Source organism: Enoplosus armatus, chromosome 22 (genome assembly GCF_043641665.1).
Source record: "Enoplosus armatus isolate fEnoArm2 chromosome 22, fEnoArm2.hap1, whole genome shotgun sequence".
In the NCBI taxonomy this organism is placed as follows: domain Eukaryota; kingdom Metazoa; phylum Chordata; class Actinopteri; order Centrarchiformes; family Enoplosidae; genus Enoplosus; species Enoplosus armatus.
The window spans coordinates 217,057-236,983 of record NC_092201.1 but is presented as its reverse complement, the minus strand read 5'-3'; the positions used below and the strand labels follow the sequence as shown (position 1 = coordinate 236,983).

The window sequence follows — 19,927 nt, the reverse complement described above, 5'->3', positions numbered from 1 at the left end:
CGGCCTATAAACACTGCTGTTAGCTGAGCAGGGCCGGAACAAACCTGAACAGGGCCCCGAGCAGAGTGTCAGGACATCCATTAATAATGACGCTAGAGGAATGATGGAAATATAAAATGTCAAACATTAAAAACCTGAAGAATGAAATGAATTTGTAGGAAATCAAAGTTGAGATGTAGTGAAGCTGAAGCTCATCAGTAATCAGGACTGCAGATGATGACTTTCTTCACAGATGATTTTATTATTATTAGTTTCGTCTTCAGGTGTCTTGTTTTGTTCGACTGACAGAGAGTCTTCTGAGATTTAGATCATGTTTTTGTCGATTGACTCATTGTGACAGCTCGAAGCTGTCAGGGGCCTCTGGTTGGGGGGTCCAGGAGTCCAGAGGGTCGAGGGGGTCCAGGGTTTTTGGGGCAGTTACTCAGTTTGTAATCCTGCCTCAACTACACTAGATGAACATCTTCACTAAAGTCTCCCTGATCCTCAATATTTGGGGGATTTATTAGTATTATTATTATTATTAATTAGATATGTGTTGGGCTCTATGAGGAGAGTCCTGTCACACTAAATGTATTTTTATATGTTTAATTTTTCTGGAGAATTGTTGATAAACTAAAAGTTCATTCTTCTTGAAACAGAAGTCAAAATGTGTTGACTCAGGGTCCACTTACACAATTTTATCTGCACTGATGATGGCCATGAAATGTGATGCAGGTTTGAGGTATGTCTCTTTCATGGTGTCAGGACCTGATCATTTTACTCTTTTTGTTCTTATTCTTTCACTGAATGATTAAATGAATAAATGATCTCATTTGAATCAATCTGCAGATTATATTCTGATTAATCCATCAATCATTAAGTCTTTCAGATATCCGAAAACAATAAAGACTGCTCATTATGATTAACCAGACCCCAGGAACATGAATTCAGATAACTGATTAATCATCTGATTGTTTCAGTTTATAAAAATAATCGTAATATTTATAAATATTTCTACTATTATACTGTGGTATTATTACTGTGATATTGTGGTATTACTACCGTGATAATGTGATATTACTACTGTGATAATGTGGTATTACTACTGTGATACTGTGGTATTAATACTGTTATATTGTGGTATTACTACCATAATAATGTGGTATTACTACCGTGATAATGTGGTATTACTACTGTGATAATGTGGTATTACTACTGTGATACTGTGGTATTAATACGGTTATATTGTGGTTTTACTACTGTTCAGAATCAGAATCAGAAATACTTTATTGATCCCTAGGGGTAAATTATACAGTACCGGTGCTCCCATTCAAGAGTAGAAAGTAGCATAAATTTAGAAATAAGAGTATGTACAAAAATAAGAAATTGAAAATTAAAAATATACACATTTACAATATTTAAGTGAAAAATAAAAGTAAAAAATATATACAGTAACAATGTATATATATATATATATATGTATTGGACTGTTGCGTATGAATATATATGTATTGCACTTACATTGGCATGTAAGAATAAGTAATAGTGAGGTAGTATTTGTAGAGGCAGTTCCAGGTTTCCAGTCTGTTTCTTCTGGGGCAGACGGAGGAGTTGAACAGTTTGATGGCCACAGGCAGGAACGATTTCCTGTGGCACTCTGTTGTACATTTGGGAGGAATGAGTCTCCCACTGAAGCTGCTCTTGTGTCCGACCAGTACGTCATGGAGAGGATGTGAAACATTGTCCAAGATGACCCGCAGCTTGGACAGCATCCTCCTCTCTGACACCACCAGAGAGTCCAGCTCCACCCCCACAACGTCACTGGCCTTGTGGATCAGTTTGTTGAGTCTGTTGGAGTCCGCCACCCTCAGCCTGCTGCCCCAGCATGCAACAGCATAGAGGATAGCACTGGCCACCACAGACTCATAGAACATCCTCAGCATAGTCCGGCAGATGTTGAAGGACCTCAGCCGCCTCAGAACATAGAGACAGCTCTGGCCCTTCCTGTAGAGGGCATTAGTGTTCTTTGCCCAGTCCAGTTTATTGTCAATGTGGACTCCCAGGTACTTGTAATCCTCTACAATGTCCACACTGACCCCCTGGATGGAAACAGGGTCATCGGCGCCTTGGTCCTCCTCAGATGTAGATGGTTCTGCTCGCACCATGTTATACTGTGGTTTTAATACTGTTACTGAAGTAAAAGATTTTTGTAGTTGGAGTCAAATGAATCCTCTGATACTTAATAAATATCTCTATCTAAACATAAAATCTTTTGATGTTGTTCAGGTCCTCCTGATGGGCCCTCGGCTCTCTGTACCGGGATCAGACCGGCAGCCCTTTGAGGATGATGGACCCTGCGATCCCGCCGGGCCCTGGCTCCAGGACCAGGACCAGGATGGACCCCAGAACCTCAGTGTGCAGACGCACATTCAGTGTGATCCTGCTGGTGGCCGGCACGCTGGTTTCCATGGTGTCATCAAGCTCAGCTGCTGTAGGTAAGTTGCATTTGTGATTTTTAAGGGATTTTACAGGTTAGAGGTCCTGGTACTGATTCTGGTTAGTCCTCATCAGCCTGTGTGGACTGTTCTCATTAGACGACTGTCTGAAGAGACTCACCGAAACACTGAGGAACCTTTCACTGAGCGAACTCAGAGATGTTTTATCTTCTGACTCAGACGACTGAGCTCTGCGGATCCACGTTTGTTTGTTTGCTGTCAGAGAGCTTGTCAGCGCCCCCTGCAGTCAGACTGCACACGTTGCTCAAGTCTTTGACTTGATGTATATATAGAACCTGTTAAGGATCATCGTAGAGCAAATGTTGTAGTTTTAATGCTCTCTTCAGTCTCTCTGCCATGATGTCCGTACTGAACTAGACCCATGTGCGACGTGTTACATAATGTTGTTTAAAAATAAGTTCCTTTTAAGAGTTTCTTTGTTTCTTTGTTTCTATTGGTTGCTGTGTCACTGAAACAGGAGGAAATCTTTATCCACCTTCATGTTGTCGTCCACCCACTGACACTGAGTCAGTGTGTCAACACACACACACACACACACACACATACACACTGAATGAGTCACATGACCTGCTGATGTCAGTCTGAGGAGGTTTAAAGTGACAAACTTATTAGTTTGTGACGTTGTTAGTAATTGTCGGCTCTCTGTAATAATATTATAGAGCACGGTCTAGACCTGCTCTATATGTAAAGTGTCATGAGATGACTTTTGTAGTGATTTGGCGCTATTTAAATAAAATTGAATTGAATTGAATAACATACAGTAAGTTATAGTTAGTTAGTTAGTTAGTTAGGTTACTCTGGTGATTGTTGTGTTTATATGTTTACGTCTCTGTTTTAATGTGATTTCATAGTTTAAACTCAGATGACCACAGACTCACTGTGGAGAAAATGATAACAGCCATTTTCACTATTTAGATTTTATCTGCATTACTTTTAGACTAAATGATTAATCAAGATTTGATCTAATATTTAGAGTCTGAAATATTAAAATACAATCTATATTTTAATCTTTCTCTAAAAATACAATACAATACAGTCTGCCTGTGTATTTGAAGGTGTCGTCTCTTGAATACCAATGACTCGTCTCCATTCAGCACGTGATGATGCCGCAAAGTACTGCGTCACCACGGCAACGAGGCCGGCACCAGATGAGACTCAAGGCTGCGAGTGTGTGTGCATGACACACAAAGACAAATAGGTTTAAAAAGAATGCAGAGGAAAAAGAAAAAGAGGCGGCAGGAAGGAGAAAACAGAAAGAGGCTTCTGTGTTTTAACTAACGTTCATCCAAACGAGTCACTTAATTAAAATCATTAATCATTAATACTCATAAGGAAATAATTAAAGCTAATTAAAGGAGATGGTTTTGCCTGTTAGCACCTATGTGAATGTTGGTGATCCAGAGGTCCTAAAAAGTTTTTTCTTCATTGTAGGAGAGTTGGAAGTGAAAGAATTTCTTCATCAGAAGATCAAACACCAGAAGTGAAAGCAACAGTACATGTAGAGAAATCCTCTTCTTCTCTTCCTCTCTGAGAGTCACATGTTCAGATTGAGGTCTGTACACTAAATATGAAGCTACAGCCAGTAGCCGACTAGCTTAGCTTAGCATAAAGACTGGAAACAGGGGGAAACAGCTAGTCTGGCTCTGCCCAAAGGAAACAGAATCCACCTCCCAACACCTCTAAACCTCACTGATTAACATGTTGTATCTTGTTTATTTCATCTAAAGTTAAACTGGATTCTCAGGTTTTGTCACGTCCCCCAGTGTTGTTCGGGCCCCTCAGTTTTGTTCAGGGTCCTCAGGTTTTGTTAGGCCACTCAATGTTGTTCGGGCCCCTCAGCGTTGCTCACGGCCCTTCAACGTTGGTCAGGGTCCTCAGGTTTTGTTAGGCCCCTCAGCGTTGGTCTGGGTCCTCAGGTTTTGTCAGGCCCCTCAGTTTTGTTCAGGGTCCTCAGGTTTTGTTAGGCCCCTCAGCGTTGCTCAGGGCCCTTCAACGTTGGTCAGGCCCCTCAGCGTTGCTCAGGTCAGTTTTGTTAAGGGCCCTCAGGTTTTGTCAGCAACAAAGTAGAGATATTTAAACTCTTTCTTTGTCTCACAGGTGTGCTGGACTTCAACAGGACAGCTGAGTCTCCGTCACGGCCTTCATCACCATCATCACCCTCCACCACCTCTTCCCCTCCCAAACGCCCAACCCCCAGCCCACCCTCAGACTCTGATTACCACGGTTACAGCGGCAGCACAGGCTCGACGGAGAACTCAGACTCTGGTGCTCAGGGGATCCACCTCTTGCTGAGACCTCCAGACCTCCTGTCCCCTAGCCTCCCCCCGCCCCTCCCTCCCCATACCCAGCCCACCCTCACCCCTCCCCCTCCCTGGGAGCAGGGCCCCTCCCTGGAGGAGGCCTGGGGCTCCGGAGACTACTTGGAGACTCTGTCCTTCATGGTGCCGGATGGTGAGGAGCTGGCCCTGGCCACGCCGCTGCCCAACCACCCCTACGACGAGGACGCTGGGGTGGACTGGGTCTCCTATGACACTGCCTTCCCTGCCCGTCCCACGCTCCCCCTCTCCTCCCGCCTACCCCTCTCACCCTCCTCCTCTACCCCCAGAATCCCCCTGCACACTCGCCCCACCCATCCAGACGTCTACCCTGCCTGGGACGAGGACTACGACCTAGAGGACATGATGCCTCTGGAGCCGACGGAGCTGCTGCTGCCGGACATGAACAGTCTGGAGTACTACACCAACCTGCTGGCCCGGGAGAGAGAGAGGGAGAGGGCGAGGGACAGAGACCAAGACCGGGTCAACCTGCCCGATTCCAAACTCCCTATCACTCCCACAACAACCCAAACCCACCGTTACCCTCCGTCTCCGTCCCCAAGCTCTGGTCCTCCTCCAGGACGGGAGCCCAAGCGTCCCCCGGTGGGGCCCACCCCTCCCCTCACCCTCTCACCTACTGTCACAGGTGAGGATAAGTCAAACACCATCAAAACTCCTTCCACCCCTTCTCCTCCTGCTCCAAAACCCAGAGACCATGCCCCAGCCCCGGGCAGACACCCTCCTCGTCCCCCTTCCAACACCACAGGTCGGGTGCCTCCCCCTCCCCCGCTGGGACCGCCCACTCGTCCCGACAGACCGGAGAGGCCTCCAGTGGTCATAGAGAAGCCAGCGAAGGCTCCACCCACCAGGACCACCACCACGACCTCTACCATCACCACCACCACCCAGATCACAGCCATCAGCCTGACCAGAGCCCCCCCGGTCACTACGCCCAGAGTGGGCCAGACCCCGCCCACCAGACAGTACCTGTGTAACGTTACAAAGCCGGAGATGTACCTGGTCAGAGTAGGTAAGACCACCCAGGGTCATGTGACAGGAACACCAGGTACTGCTGTGTCACCATGACAGGCTCAGTCAGCTGATCTGTGTCTTTCTGTCTCCTGCAGTCAGTTCGAAAGGTTCGTCGGCAGGTTTCACTCAGGTCAGAGATCTTCTGAAGAGAGAGTTCAACCGCTCAGTGGAGCTCCAGGTACAAAAACCACCCGATCCACCACAAACACTATCACAGCATGGATCAGACATAGACCATGTTTCATCACTGTGTTTCTTTTCAGAGACATTAGGGTTTTCTTTATTACACAAAGAAGTGTGATCATAACTTTACATAACATAACTTTAACTTTTAACATCACATCTTGGTACAACTTTCTTTCTGTTAAAAACAATCAAAATTCTCTCGGATCATCACGGCCGTCGTTAAAAAAACCCTCCGGCCGTCACAAATATAGTCAAAACATCATTCATACCAACTTCACTTACTTACTTAACATTATAAACAAGCTATGAAGGAATTAGTGCTCTAGCACTTGACCATACTTGATCTTTACAACCAAACTGCTCTCAACTCTATGTGTAAATACATCATACATGTATGTATTTATTTTTCTTATGTGCATATTTTTGCGACATATTCGTTTTTATTCTGTGATACTCTGTTTACATTTCTTTACTCTAGTTTTTATTTTACTTTATTTTATTTTACTTTATGTTGCGTCATTTCATGTCACATCTTTCAAATTGTTGAAAAAAATGATGTGTTATTTATTGCCTCTCCAGTTTGAGTTTCATTAATGATTAATTGTTCTCACCTGTCGTAAAGAGCCTTAATTAAAGCTGTACCTGCTCCAGAGTGAACACACCTTGATGATGTCACATGATTGACAGCTGTCTGCCACCTCTCTGCTTCCTCATCAGTTCCTGAGAACTCCGTCCAGTTTTGCCTTCCGTGTCGTGTCAGGACCGTTGATCTTCACCGCCATGTCCGTCATCAACGCCCTCCGACAACCACCACGCAGCTCCGGTCCTGTTCCCACCGTGTCACCGCTCTACACCATACCTGACCTCAGGTACCAGGTCCACTCTGTGCTACAGTTTGTCCCCGCTCACGTCGACGTCAGAGTCTGTAACTTCAGCGAACGGGTCGAGAGGGGGCTGATGATGGCGTATGCCGAGACACGGAGACGATCACATGAGGCAGGAAACATCACAGTACAGGTGAGTGTGTTAGCTGTTTATAGTTTAACCACCGCACAGACAGACAGACATATAAACACCTGTACTAAAGTCCTCAGAACCTCTTCTGTGGTAGTTCAACTACAGTTGATCTCTTCAGGACCACATTCTGCCTTGAATACACACAGACTCACAAGGTGAAAACAACAGCAGCCACATGCTGTTCAATTCAATTCAATTCAATTCAATTTTATTTATATAGCGCCAAATCACAACAAAGTCATCTCATGACACTTTACAAAATAGAGCAGGTCTAGACCGACTCTTTATAATGTTATTACAGAGACCCAACAGCTCCCACCATGAGCAAGCACTTTGGCGACAGTGGCAAGGAAAAACTTCCTTTTAAGAGGCAGAAACCTCGAGCAGAACCAGACTCTAGGTGGGCGGTCATCTGCTTTGACCGGTTGGGTTTGAGAGAGAGGGGGGGGGGGGGGGGGGCAGACAGACAGACAGAAAGAGACAGATAGACGTAGAGACACAGACAGACAGACAGACAGACAGGCAGAGATGTATGGCAGCACTAGCAGTAGAAATAGCAGCTATAGTTATAATAATACTGGAAATATGACTGATAATAGTAGTTACAGCTGTAATACTAGCTGAGATTAATAATAGCAGCTTTAATAGTAACAGAACTACGACTAAACATAATAACTGTAGTGATGAGAGTCAGGCAGGCCCATGGCGGCAGCACCCAGGCGTACCAGGACCACGATCCACAGCAACCTGCGAGACGACAAAGCACAAAGAAACTCCGGGGAAGAAATAAAGTTAGTAACATGCATTGGACTGTGATGAATGTGCAAAGATGAAGAGGGAGAGGAGGAAAGCTCAGTGCATCATGGGAAGTCTCCCCAGCAGTGTAGGCCTATAGCAGCATAACTAGGGGGCTGGTCCAGGCAGGCCTGAGCCAGCCCTTAACTATAAGCGTTATCAAAAAGCAAAGTTTTAAGCCTACTCTTAAAAGTAGAGAGTGTGTCTGCCTCCCAGACCCAAACTGGGAGCCGATTCCACAGGAGATGAGCTTGATATGCTGAAGGCTCTGGCTCCTGTTCTGTTTTTGGAGACTCTAGGAACCACAAGCAACCCTGCACTCTGGGAGAGGAGTGCTCTAGTGGGGTAATAGGGTACTATGAGCTCTTTAAGATATGATGGTGCCTGACCAGTAAGAGCTTTGCAAGTCAGGAGAAGGAGTTTAAACTCTATTCTAGATTTTACAGGGAGCCAGTGCAGCGAAGCTAATACAGGAGAAATATGATCTCTTTTCCTGGTTCCTGTCAGTACACGTGCCGCAGCATTCAGGATCAGCTGGAGAGTCCTCAGGGACTTATTGGGACAGCCTGATAATAAGGAATTGCAATAATCCAGCCTAGACGTGACAAATGCATGGACTAATTTTTCTGCATCTGTTTGAGACAGGATCTTCCTGATGTTTCAATGTTACAGAGGTGAAAGTTTGTTTTACGTGGGAGTTAAAGGATATGTCCTGATCAAAGACAACTCCGAGATTCCTCACGGTGGCGCTGTAGGCCAGGGCAATGCCATCTAGGGTAACAATATCCTTAGATACTGTGTTTCTGAGGTGTTCAGGGCCGAGAACAATAACTTCTGTCTTGTCTGAGTTCAACATCAGATAATTACAGGTCACCCAGGTCTTAAGGCATGCTTGGAGCTTGGCTAACTGATGAGGTTCTTCTGGCTTGATCGATAAATATAGCTGGGTATCATCCGCATAGCAATGAAAATGTATGGAGTGTTTTCTAATAATATCTCCTAAAGGAAGCATATATAAGGTGAATAGTATTGGTCCAAGCACAGAACCTTGTGGAACTCCATGACTGACTTTGGCGTACATGGAGGATTCATCATTAACATGTACAAACTGAGATCGATCTGATAAATACGACTTAAACCAGCTTAGTGCGGTTCCTTTGATGCCAATTAAATGTTCCAGTCTCTGTAATAGGATATGATGGTCAATGGTGTCGAATGCAGCACTAAGATCTAACAAAACAAGTACAGAGACAAGTCCCTTGTCTGATGCAGTTAGAAGGTCATTTGCAACTTTCACCAGTGCTGTCTCTGTGCTATGATGAGCTCTGAAACCTGACTGAAAGTCCTCAAGCAACTTATTGTCATGTAGAAAGTCACACAGCTGGTTGGCGACTGCTTTCTCAAGAATCTTGGAGAGAAAGGGAAGGTTAGATATAGGTCTATAGTTGGCTAAAGCCTCCGGATCAAGAGTGGGCTTTTTAAGAAGAGGTTTAATTACAGCTACTTTAAAGGACTGTGGTACGTAGCCTGTTAATAAAGACAGATTGATCATGTCTAGTAAAGAAGTGCTGACTAAAGGTAAAACCTCTTTGAGCAGCCAGGTTGGGATGGGGTCTAAGAGACAAGTTGATGGCTTAGATGAAGAGATGGTTTTAGTAATTTGGTGAAGGTCAATGGGAGAAAAGCAATCTAAATATATATCAGGTTTTACAGCTATTTCTGAGATTCCTGTGTTTGAAGGTAAGATACCACCTGAAGACAGGAGGTGATCAATTCTGTCTCTAATAGTTAGAATTTTATCATTAAAGAAGCTCATGAAATCATTACTGCTAAGGGTTATAGGAATACATGGCTCCATAGAGCTGTGACTCTCTGTCAGCCTGGCTACAGTGCTGAAGAGAAACCTGGGGTTGTTCTTGTTCTCTTCTATTAATGTTGAGTAATAGGCTGCTCTGGCTTTACAGAGGGCCTTCCTATAAGTTCTAAGACTATCTTGCCAAATTAAACGTGATTCCTCCAGTTTGGTGGAGCGCCATTTCCTTTCAAGTTTCTGCACTGTTTGCTTTAATTTGCGGATTTGGGTGTTATACCATGGAGCCGACTTTCTTTGTTTTATTATCTTCTTTTTAAGAGGGGCAATAGAGTCAAGTGTCAATCGCATTGAGCCTGCAGCACTGTCAACAAGATTGTCCATTTGAGAGGGACGAAGGTTAGCATAGGAGTCCTCAGTTGTATTGAGACATGGCATTGAATTTAATGCTGATGGAATCACTTCCTTAAATTTAGCTACAGCACTATCAGATAGATATCTGGTGTAGGTTTTTTGCCTAATGGCGTGTAGTCCAGTAATAGGAATTCAAAAGTTATTAAATAATGGTCCGATAACAAAGGATTCTGTGGAAAGACAGTTAGATGTTCAATTTCAAGTCCATATGTCAGAACCAGGTGGAGGGTGTGATTAAAACAGTGAGTGGGTTTCTGTACCCTCTGACAGAAGCCGATCGAATCCAATAAAGAGGTAAATGCAGTACCAAGGCTATCCTTATCAACGTCCACATGAATATTAAAATCACCTACAATAATGACTTTGTCTTTTTTAAGGACTAAACCTGATAACCTAACCCTGAGTATGGACCTGGAGCGCGATAGACTATAACGAATAAGACTGGCTTCAGTGTTTTCCAGGTGGGGAGTGAGAGACTCAGAACGAGGCTTTCCAATGAGTTATAATCCAGTTTAGGTCTAGAGTTCATCAACAGGCTTGAGTCAAAGATGGCTGCAACTCCACCTCCTCGGCCGGTGCCTCGAGGGATGTGAGTATTAGTGTGACTGGGCAGAGTGGATTCATTCAGGCTGACATACTCTTCATGACACAGCCAGGTTTCTGTCAGACACAGTAGATCAATATGATTCTCTGATATTAGCTCGTTTACTAATACAGCTTTAGATGACAGAGATCTGATGTTTAACAGTCCACACTTCATTTTCCTATTGTTTTGGCCTATGGCAGTGGTGGTCTTAATTTTTATTAAGTTTTTATCAATGACTCCTCTCCTGTTTAACTTTGGTTGAATTAATTTAAGTGGTCGGGGGGCAGACACAGTCACTATGGGGTTTTGGGTGGGTAACTACTCTAATGGAAGCGCAGAGAAGCGTGTAGGACTGCGACTCTGCCTCCTGGTCTGGACTCTGGGTTGTCACGGTTTTGGTTCACTAATAAAGTCGGTCAGATTTCTAGATATGAGAGCCGCTCCATCCAAAGTGGGATGAATGCCGTCTCTCCTCATCAGACCAGGTCTCCTCCAGAAAGTCCGTTGTTGCGGCTGGTAACAATGAATAAGTTGCTAGAGCTGAAATCTTCAAACTTAACAAACTTTAGATTTAGAGGCTCTCACTCCTTCACAGAAGTTTTTTTTGAGAAACACTAAAAACTCTAAGTTGGTTGTTAAAAATCTAAATGTAACGATAAAGAATGTCCTCACAAACTATCACCCAGCTTCAAAAGGTTTCAGCCGCTGTGTATCTGTGTGTCTTCTCTAGCTGTTGAACATCACCATGGGTTTGACCCGGCCGGCAGCGGAGCAGAAAGTTTCTGTTGACATCTCCTTCGCAGTGCGTGATGGACGGGACTACCTGCCGGGGTCTGAGGTCAGCGAACACCTGAGGAAGCTCAGCCTGGTGGAGTTCAGCTTCTACGTCGGATTTCCTGCCCTGCAGATCGCAGAACGTACGACGCACACACACACACACACACACACACACACACAGTTTGTTAATTTGTGTTAAATGTTTCACACACATTTAATATTTAATGCAGGTTAAACACACTTTTAACAAACATTCACCCGCATTTAACAATAGTGTGTTAAGACTGTGTTAAAACAACAGTTAAAATGTATGTTAAACATTTGTCAACGTGTGTTGGTGTTCACAGCTTTCCACTACCCTGAGCTGAACTCATCTCACCACCTGCGCTCCACCTGGGTCCGTACAGGTGAGAACACATCTGCTTTGTTTTTGACTTGCTACAGAAGGTTGTGTGGAGATAGTCGGGTGGTGTACTTTGTTAGAACATAGTTACGGTCTGTGGCCCATGGAACAACCTATGACAGATATCTAAAGTATTTGCATGAGAGCATTGTTGAATACAGTTTGCTTCAGACTCACCTGTATGTGGCTGTGTTGTATCAGTGCTGTTGGGAGTTCAGGAGCAGCTGGTGGCTGAGAGAAGTTTTAAAGCTCGTCTGGAGAGACGTCTGGCTCTGCTGCTGGAGGAGGGACTGCAGGGATCCAGCAGGAGGCGCTGGAGGAGAGCCACAGCTGTGGGCAACAACAGTCTACAGGTATATACACACATCATACAGGTATATACACATCATACAGGTATATATACACATCATACAAGTATATACACTATATGGTGTTCCACATTTTTCTTCCTGAAAGTGAAGTTTGGACCTGCTGAGTTTCATTCCACATCATCAGCACACCTGTATCAACTCACCTGTACAGTGTTTACAACATGGTGATTCTGAGCGTCACATCAGTGTCCTGCCCCTGTTTTTCATAATGCCGAGTTTGTTAGCTCAGTTCGCTGAATTCATTCTAAAACTCTAAAACTTGTTGTGTCTCAGGTGGTCCGGGTGGCGAGGCTGTCGGGGGCAGAGCGCCCCCTGGAGGTCTTTTATTTCGTGGAGGGCCCAGGTGGTGAGCGGATACCAGCTGAGGCGACAGCGGCCACCTTGAACCGTCTGGACCTTCAGAGAGCAGCCATTGTCCTCGGCCACCTAGTCCAGAGGCCACTTGCCCAACGTGAGTCAAAACCTGAGATCTACTCAGAAGACAGATCTTAAACTGTTATCAATCAATCAATTTATTTTTCACATACACTCATACAAGGTACAATTACAGCAAAATGCAATCCCACCAGTTCCTTCAATTGGTCCATTAGAAAGAGTTTAAAAAGAGTAATAATAATAATATATGTGTATGATTGGGGGGGGCAGTCTTATACAGTGACTTTATTTAAGATCCTGGTGGCCTGAGGGTAGAAGCTCTTCCTGAGCCTCTCAGTGCTCAACTCAATCAGTTCTGCATGTATCATGTTGGTCTCATAATAATCGTCATGTTTAGACGTTTCCTTCAGAATCAACAGCAATCCAGAGATTATTTGTCAAGTTCAAACAGGAACTGCTGCAGCTGATAGACACTACAAGTTTGTGTCCTTGGTAGTTCAAACGGAGCACATGATTACAGTTATGGGCCGAGTTCTGTGACACCATTATTATTTTCTCATTTATTTTCTCACCTGTCTCTCGCCTGACTCTCACCTGACTCTCACCTGTCGCTCACCTGTCGCTCACCTGTCGCTCACCTGTCTCCAGCTGTGGAGACTCTGTCTGTCCCTCCAGCAGAGACTCAGAGCAGCAGCATCTGGCTGATCGTCGGCGTGGTTGTCCCCGTCCTGCTGGCCGTCTTCATCATCATCATCCTCTACTGGAAGCTGTGCGGCTCCGAGAAGCTCGAGTTCCAGCCGGACGCCATTAACACCATCCAGCAGAGGCAGAAGGTCAGACAGGTCAACAGGAAGTCGTTAACTCTTTCCTGTCCTAAACATTCGCACTAACACCTGATCCTCTCTCAGCTTCAGGCTCCCAGTGTGAAAGGCTTCGACTTTGCAAAGCTCCACCTCGGTCAGCACAGTAAAGACGACATCATGGTGATCCAGGAGCCTGGTCCACTGCCTGCCCCCATCAAAGAGGCCACGCCCTCTGACGGCGGAGACCTCAACACCCCCAAATCTAAAGGATCGTCCACCAAGGCAGCCCGGTCTAGCCGCCGCAGGGGCAGGTAGGACACACATGTTTGGACTCTGTAAAAACATCCTTTCAAAAGATTTCCAAAAAATGTTGATTTTATTTTCCCAAAATATCCTGATTTATTTTAGTCTGAAACCCCTGCATTAATTTTCTATCTCTCTCTGTCAGGCTCAGCCCATCAGACGGCGACTCGTTAGGCAGCGACCAATCAAGCGGCAGGGAATCAGCAGAAGAAAGCACCCGCCCTGTGGCCACGCCCAGTGAGGGGAAACAGCACAGGAAGATGCCCAAAAATGGTCAGAGAGACAGTGACATCATCACCTGAACTGTTTGAATGTGTGTGTGTAGAGATTTACATTTACAGTTTGAGCAGGAAACAGCTGATTTAAGAGAGACATGAGAGAGAGACGGAGGGATGAATGAGTGAAAAAGCTGTTATTCTCATCTTTTGTCTTTTCTTTTAATGCTTCTGGACTGAAGGGCGGAGCAAGATGGGTACGTTTATACCCTCATGTCTCCTCTCTTACACATTCAAGCTGCTCTAATCAATAGTTTTATATCAACAGTGGATCAAATGCTTCTGCATTTAAGGACAGAAAGTGGAACATCTGGCAGCAAGGAGCTGAAACAATCCCTGAAAAACCCCTTAATTAAGGGTGTTTGTTTTTGTCCAAATGATTAATCCATTAATGATTTAAGGTGTAAGATTCAGGGATTCTGGTTTACGTTAGACCTCTGAAATATTTTCAGCTGCTAAATAACACGATTTTAAGGGGATCTTAGTCGGTATTTGAATATTCAACAGGTTTACCCGACGTGGACTAATGAATGGAAACATTAATGGATTTGATTATATGAAAGAGTTTTTAAATAGTACTTCAGGGTGGTTTTAATGAGTAAAAACACTTCAAATTTACAACGTAACATTACAGGTACCCTTTAATTTGTACCTTAATTCAGTGCAATTCAGGGTTCACAACAAGTTTGGGTTTAATCAATGAATAAATTGGAATGTATTAAGTTTTATTGGGGTTTCTGCATGGATTGAAAGGTTTTTAAGGTGTGAAAAAACACTTCCAATCCAAGTATCCCAGCAGACACTTATTTTTTCAATTCAAGTGCATAATTTTAGGGTTAATTACTCAATAAATGATTGTATTGTAATATATTATGGGTGTTTAAATTGATTATTTGCACAGTTTTAGGGATTTCTTTTCTAAAAAATGACCCAAAACCATCACTGAATTTTCACTTTAATTGAAAAGGCCTGAATGTGTACCTCTTGAGTAAGAGTAAAAAAAAGAGTTTTGGACCCATGTGTTCCTGTAAGTCTAGTTTCAATTTTGTTTTGACAAATGGATGGTGACCCAGTGTGAGCTCCAATCCTAACCCTTTAATATCAGGTGTGGAGAAAAATTCAACAATGTCACTTTTTAAAAAATTCATATTCAACATAACGTGGCTTTCCATGGTCTCATTCTGCCATCTGGTCTTCTCAGCGGTGTTCAATCCTCAGTGTTTCAAACCTGGTGTATATGAGGAGGGATCCCTCTCCAGGACCGACAGACAGGAAGTAGATGTCCTGTGCACAGAATAGACCAACATAATAAAATGACAGTATGGACAATCAGGATGACTAAATTATAAATAGATTGTAACATATGTGAAGAATGTGGATCTGGGAGGAGGTTGAGCAACTTCAGGTGTCGCCAAACAGACAAGAGTCACATGACCTCCTCTCCAAAGTGGAGTGGGTGGGTTGCTTAGACGTGTGAATCCCTTAACCCTGTCACCATGGTTACTGAATTTGTTGTTGTTCATCTTCTGTACTGATGATTGAATGAACTTCTTCTCTGACCTTTCTTCCTCCATTTGCTCCATCAGTCAGCGGTCCAGACGAGCTTCTGTCCTCGTCCTCCATCTTCGATCACGTCGACCGTCTGTCCCGCGGCTCGTCTGATGGCACGCGCCGACAGGCCAACAAGGTGCAGCTGATCGCCATGCAGCCACGACCGAGCCCGCCGCATGCCCACTCCCAGCCGAGCCCCACCCTCACCGAGAAGGTCAACACAGAGGTGAGGCCATCACACGCTCACTGCTCGCCTTGAGGACATTTTGAACTTGTCTGACATCATCAAGCCTCCTGTGCTCCCGCAGGTGGCGCTGAGACACAAGTCGGAGATCGAGCATCACAGGAACAAACTTCGGCAGCGCGCTAAGAGGCGGGGTCAGTGTGAGTTTCCCTCCATGGACGACATCATGGATGCATTTGGAGACGGACCGGTGCAGGGTGACGTGGCACAACGTCTCTATAGCTCCGCCCACGACCACATGGACTGCATCCTGCAGGCCGACGCCAACTCACCTCCAACCCCCACCGACTCCAGGAGGAGGTCAGACTTCACCTGAGAAAACTTCTTCATGTAACTGTAGAATTAACACAACTGATATTGTTTACTTTTATTATTTACTATATTATTTTATAAAGAAACAATTCGTCTTATTCTAGTAATTGTGTGTCTAAATATGAGCCTGGGCTTTGTCATAATTAAGATTAATATCCGAGGAGACTGTAAGACCAGGTTCACCATGAACCACATTTTCTATATGGGTACGTCTGCGTGTTTGTACTTCCAGAGGGAGGCGGTCTCCTCGGGGTCGGAGGGCTCAGCCAGGACCTGGAAGTCTTCCTGATACAGACAGAGACCGGCTGCTCACCGATCAGAGTGCCACCTACAGGAAATACCCAGGACTCAACAACGTGGCCTACATGGTGAGACAACAGTTTTTTCAGTGTCAGTGTGCCGTGAAGCTCTGTCCTACAGGAAGCATCTGATATTGTGGATCATAGGATTTTGCAAAAAAAGCTCAAAGCTTTGGGAATGAATTGGTCGGCTGTAGATTGGATTCAGTCTTATCAATCAAATCACCTCCTTAGGGTAGCGTTTTGGTTTCTTTTTCCTTTTTTTTATTGTATCTTAATGATTTTAAGTAAGCCTGTTCTTTTGACTTTGTCTCATAAAGGCAAAACTTTAAGCCCTCCCTCCACCACAAAAACATGAGCTAATAATAATCCAAAAGGAAACTCAGACAGACTTCAGAGTTTATAGTAAAAACAGTCTAACATGTTTGGGTTGTGATTTTAACCAATATCTACCTGGAGGGTCAAAAGTTAGTGGGTTAGAGTTAGAGTTAGTTCAACTATATTTTCTTGCTGGAATTCTGGTTCAGTGTCACTCTACACAGTTTAGAGCTGAGGCTCTAAAGTCACCATATACCCTCAGGACAAGAGTTTTTACCTCACTAGAGGTAAGGAGCTAGGGTTGGGTGACATGACGGTCTATAGGGTGCAATGGTAGAAATGTGTCCACAGGTAGAGATTTGGGAGCTTTCTCTGTTATATATACTGGGCTGGATTCTCGCATGAGATCACGAATTCAGCTGCACGCAAGGTAACGAGATCTGGGCAGCAGGACTGCTTACCATGTTCTCACGAGACAAAGCTAAGCTAAGCTGAAGAAGAGACAAGAAAACATGGAGGAGGAGAGTGACATAAATACAGAGCATGAAGTACAGTATGCTTATTTTAAACCATTTCTTAATTGAATTTACAGAACAATTACTGTATGTTATCGTGATATAAAAATACATGATACAATACTGTGATAGAAGATATTGGCCTTACCGCCCAGCCCTATAAGGAGCTAAAAACAGTAACATTGTCTCCCTGTTGTTATCCACAGTTTAGCTTTTTGATGAACATCACACCTCATGGGTGCAATAGTGTGGCTGTAATTTGATGTAGCCCTGACATCTTGGACCTATATCAACTTTTTGAATATTATAAACAATCCGTCTTTTTTCATAGAAGTATAGAACACGTTCAAATTAATATAAGTGGTCTGGAGGTCATCAAAAGCAGACTTGTCTGAGGTAGCGTCTATGGAGAGAGTCTCATCAGCATAAAAGTGGACATTATAGTGCTGAGGCGGAAAATAAATATTCTATAAATGTAAGTAATTTATTAATTAATAATGAATGGTAATATTAGATCTGGACCACACTGAACATCTACTCTGTATTCTCTGTGTTCTCTCTCATATAGTCTGATCCTGACCTGCCCCCAGACCACGGCAGCCCCTCTCCTACCGACGAGGTGTTTGACTCTGCCCCAGCCCCACCCCCCTACATGCCCCCCCAACCTTCCATTGAGGAGGCGCGGCAGCAGATGCACTCCCTCCTGGATGATGCCTTCGCCCTGGTGTCGCCGTCCTCACAGGGCAGCGCCGGGGTGAGCGGGGTAAGCCCTGCCCTGCCCAGCCCCTCCCCACAGGCCCGCCCCCCAGGCAGGCAGTGGGGCTCTTACCCAGCAGCCCCCACTCACAGCCCATTTTCTGCAGTGAGTGTGTCATCCTGCAGCTGAGGCCATTTTCCTTCTGTCATGACTCCATGTTCAGTTTTCATTTTCTCCTTCTCTCCCTGTTTCTGCAGAGATACGCAGAGCTGGGAATGTCTCCCACATCAGTCCAGGGCCTGCTGCAGAGGTCAGTTTCAGTACACTTAAAACCAGGTCCAGGTCTGTCGGCTGGACCTGAACCTGAACCAGTCATCCAGAATCAGTACTGATTTTCTTGTGTGTTTTATCCAGGCAGGGCCTGAACTCAGGAGGGTACATTTCTACTGGAGACCAGCTGCAAGAGTCGGTTTACTCCAGCAGGGGGCAGTACGAGGACCCCCCCTCCTCATCCAGACCGCGACCTGTAGGGGGCAGCACAGGTACAGTCACCTGGATGTACTGATCCCACATGCATGGCATTTAGAATTGTCCCCATATTTGTGATATCAGTAGTTTTGTAGTGATTGTTTACAGGTACTCTGCTGTCATTAAAGAGTGATGAAACACTCCCTCAGCCCTCCTGCACATCTGAAACTCTTTCCTCTGGATGTGGTCTTAAATTTGTTGTATCTGTTACATTTGTTGACAAAATTTGTTGATCTCCAGGTGCGCAGCTCCACCACTTGACCCAGGTGGGTTTGTCCAGTCAGATTGGTGCGTACCCTGGGGTGGGTCGCAGCATGTCTGGTCCCACTGGCTCCAGCTGGAACCAGCAGCACTCAGACCAGGACCTGTCCAGACCAGGAGCCAGCAGAGAGAGTGTGAGTTTGCTGTGTGGAGTAACAAAATAAAACCAAACTGGGTCAAACTGAGTGGTTCTTTCATTCTTTACTTATCTGCGTAGTAACGAGAGCTATGGTGATGTAGGATACAGTTCAAAGCGGGTCTCGATTAGTCCAGACCAGTCCAGTCCTGACGTGTCTTGTCCCAGATAGACAAGTCTTGACTTTTCCAGATAAATCTGGACCAGGGCTGGGCAGACAGTTCAGACCAGTTCAGACCAGTCCAGACCAGCACTGATCATACCAGTCCAGACCAGTACTGATAAGACCAGTCCAGTCTAGAACAGTCGAGTTGCCTCAAGACCCTGCTGACCCTCAGGGATCAGAATGGCAGTTCATTTTCTTCAGTCTGAATCGAAGTGGAAAAGTTTACTATGATTTTCATGTTTTCTTTACATCATTACAGTAACAAGTGCACTAAGGCTGAGTGTTACAACAATAACAAATAACCACTGGCATTCATTTTCTTTGCGGCTTCATTTCATGTTTTTTATCTATATTTTGTGGTCTTGGCCTCACCCTCCTCCCCCTCTCTCCCTTCTCTCTACAGGTGCTGTCGTTTCCTGAGTTCTCCTCTTCCTCTGTTTTCCAGATGCCCAGCTCCTCATTGCGGGACCCAACAGCTCCGCCTCTCCTCCTGACCTCACCGACTCCAGAGTACCCACCGGAGGATGCCTCACCCTCGGCACACACCTCCGCCTCCCTTATAAAGGCTATCAGAGAGGAGCTGCGACGTCTAGCTCAGAAACAGGCTGCAGTGACCAGCTACCCTTAGACTGGTCTGGACCTGTTTGGATCAGGACTCAACTGGTTTCAACCGTTGTTGTTTTAAACCACTCAGAACCTGTAAGGACTGGATTAAAACCATAAAATGGACTGATCTACACTCTGAACTCTCTTGAGCTAATCTACATCTGTGGTGTTAAACCCAAAATAACTCTGGACCACGATCCACGTCTGGGGAAAAAAAAGGACACTGTCTCTTGACTGAAAGACCTCCGGTACTTTACAGGGTCCCGTCTGTCTGTCCATCATCCTTCAGCTCAGTGTTTGTTGGACGGGAGTTTGACTCTTCACGTTTCCATTGAAG

The 19,927-nt window shown here is 45.0% G+C and overlaps 1 protein-coding gene across 1 annotated transcript; it reads left to right on the top strand.

The window, feature by feature from the left end:
• Positions 1 to 2,326: 2,326 nt before the first annotated feature.
• On the top strand, positions 2,327 to 19,612 carry LOC139305204 (UPF0606 protein KIAA1549). The gene is made up of 20 exons (XM_070929150.1): positions 2,327 to 2,474; positions 4,593 to 5,840; positions 5,938 to 6,020; positions 6,746 to 7,045; positions 11,381 to 11,567; positions 11,775 to 11,834; positions 12,032 to 12,183; positions 12,475 to 12,652; positions 13,225 to 13,409; positions 13,485 to 13,690; positions 13,828 to 13,955; positions 14,140 to 14,158; positions 15,548 to 15,734; positions 15,817 to 16,052; positions 16,297 to 16,432; positions 17,765 to 18,058; positions 18,151 to 18,203; positions 18,308 to 18,435; positions 18,662 to 18,816; positions 19,388 to 19,612. Exons 1-20 carry the CDS (start codon positions 2,327 to 2,329, stop codon positions 19,610 to 19,612), a joined length of 4,308 nt encoding a protein of 1,435 aa, XP_070785251.1.
• The last annotated feature ends 315 nt before the right edge of the window (positions 19,613 to 19,927 follow it).

Excerpts from the sequence above, each read along its gene's own strand:
- LOC139305204 (XM_070929150.1), top strand. The coding sequence starts at position 2,327 with ATGGACCCTGCGATCCCGCCGGGCCCTGGCTCCAGGACCAGGACCAGG. Across the intron at positions 13,691-13,827 it reads TCTAGCCGCCGCAGGGGCAG|GCTCAGCCCATCAGACGGCG; the intron begins GTAGGACACACA and ends TCTCTCTGTCAG. Across the intron at positions 15,735-15,816 it reads CCGAGAAGGTCAACACAGAG|GTGGCGCTGAGACACAAGTC; the intron begins GTGAGGCCATCA and ends GTGCTCCCGCAG.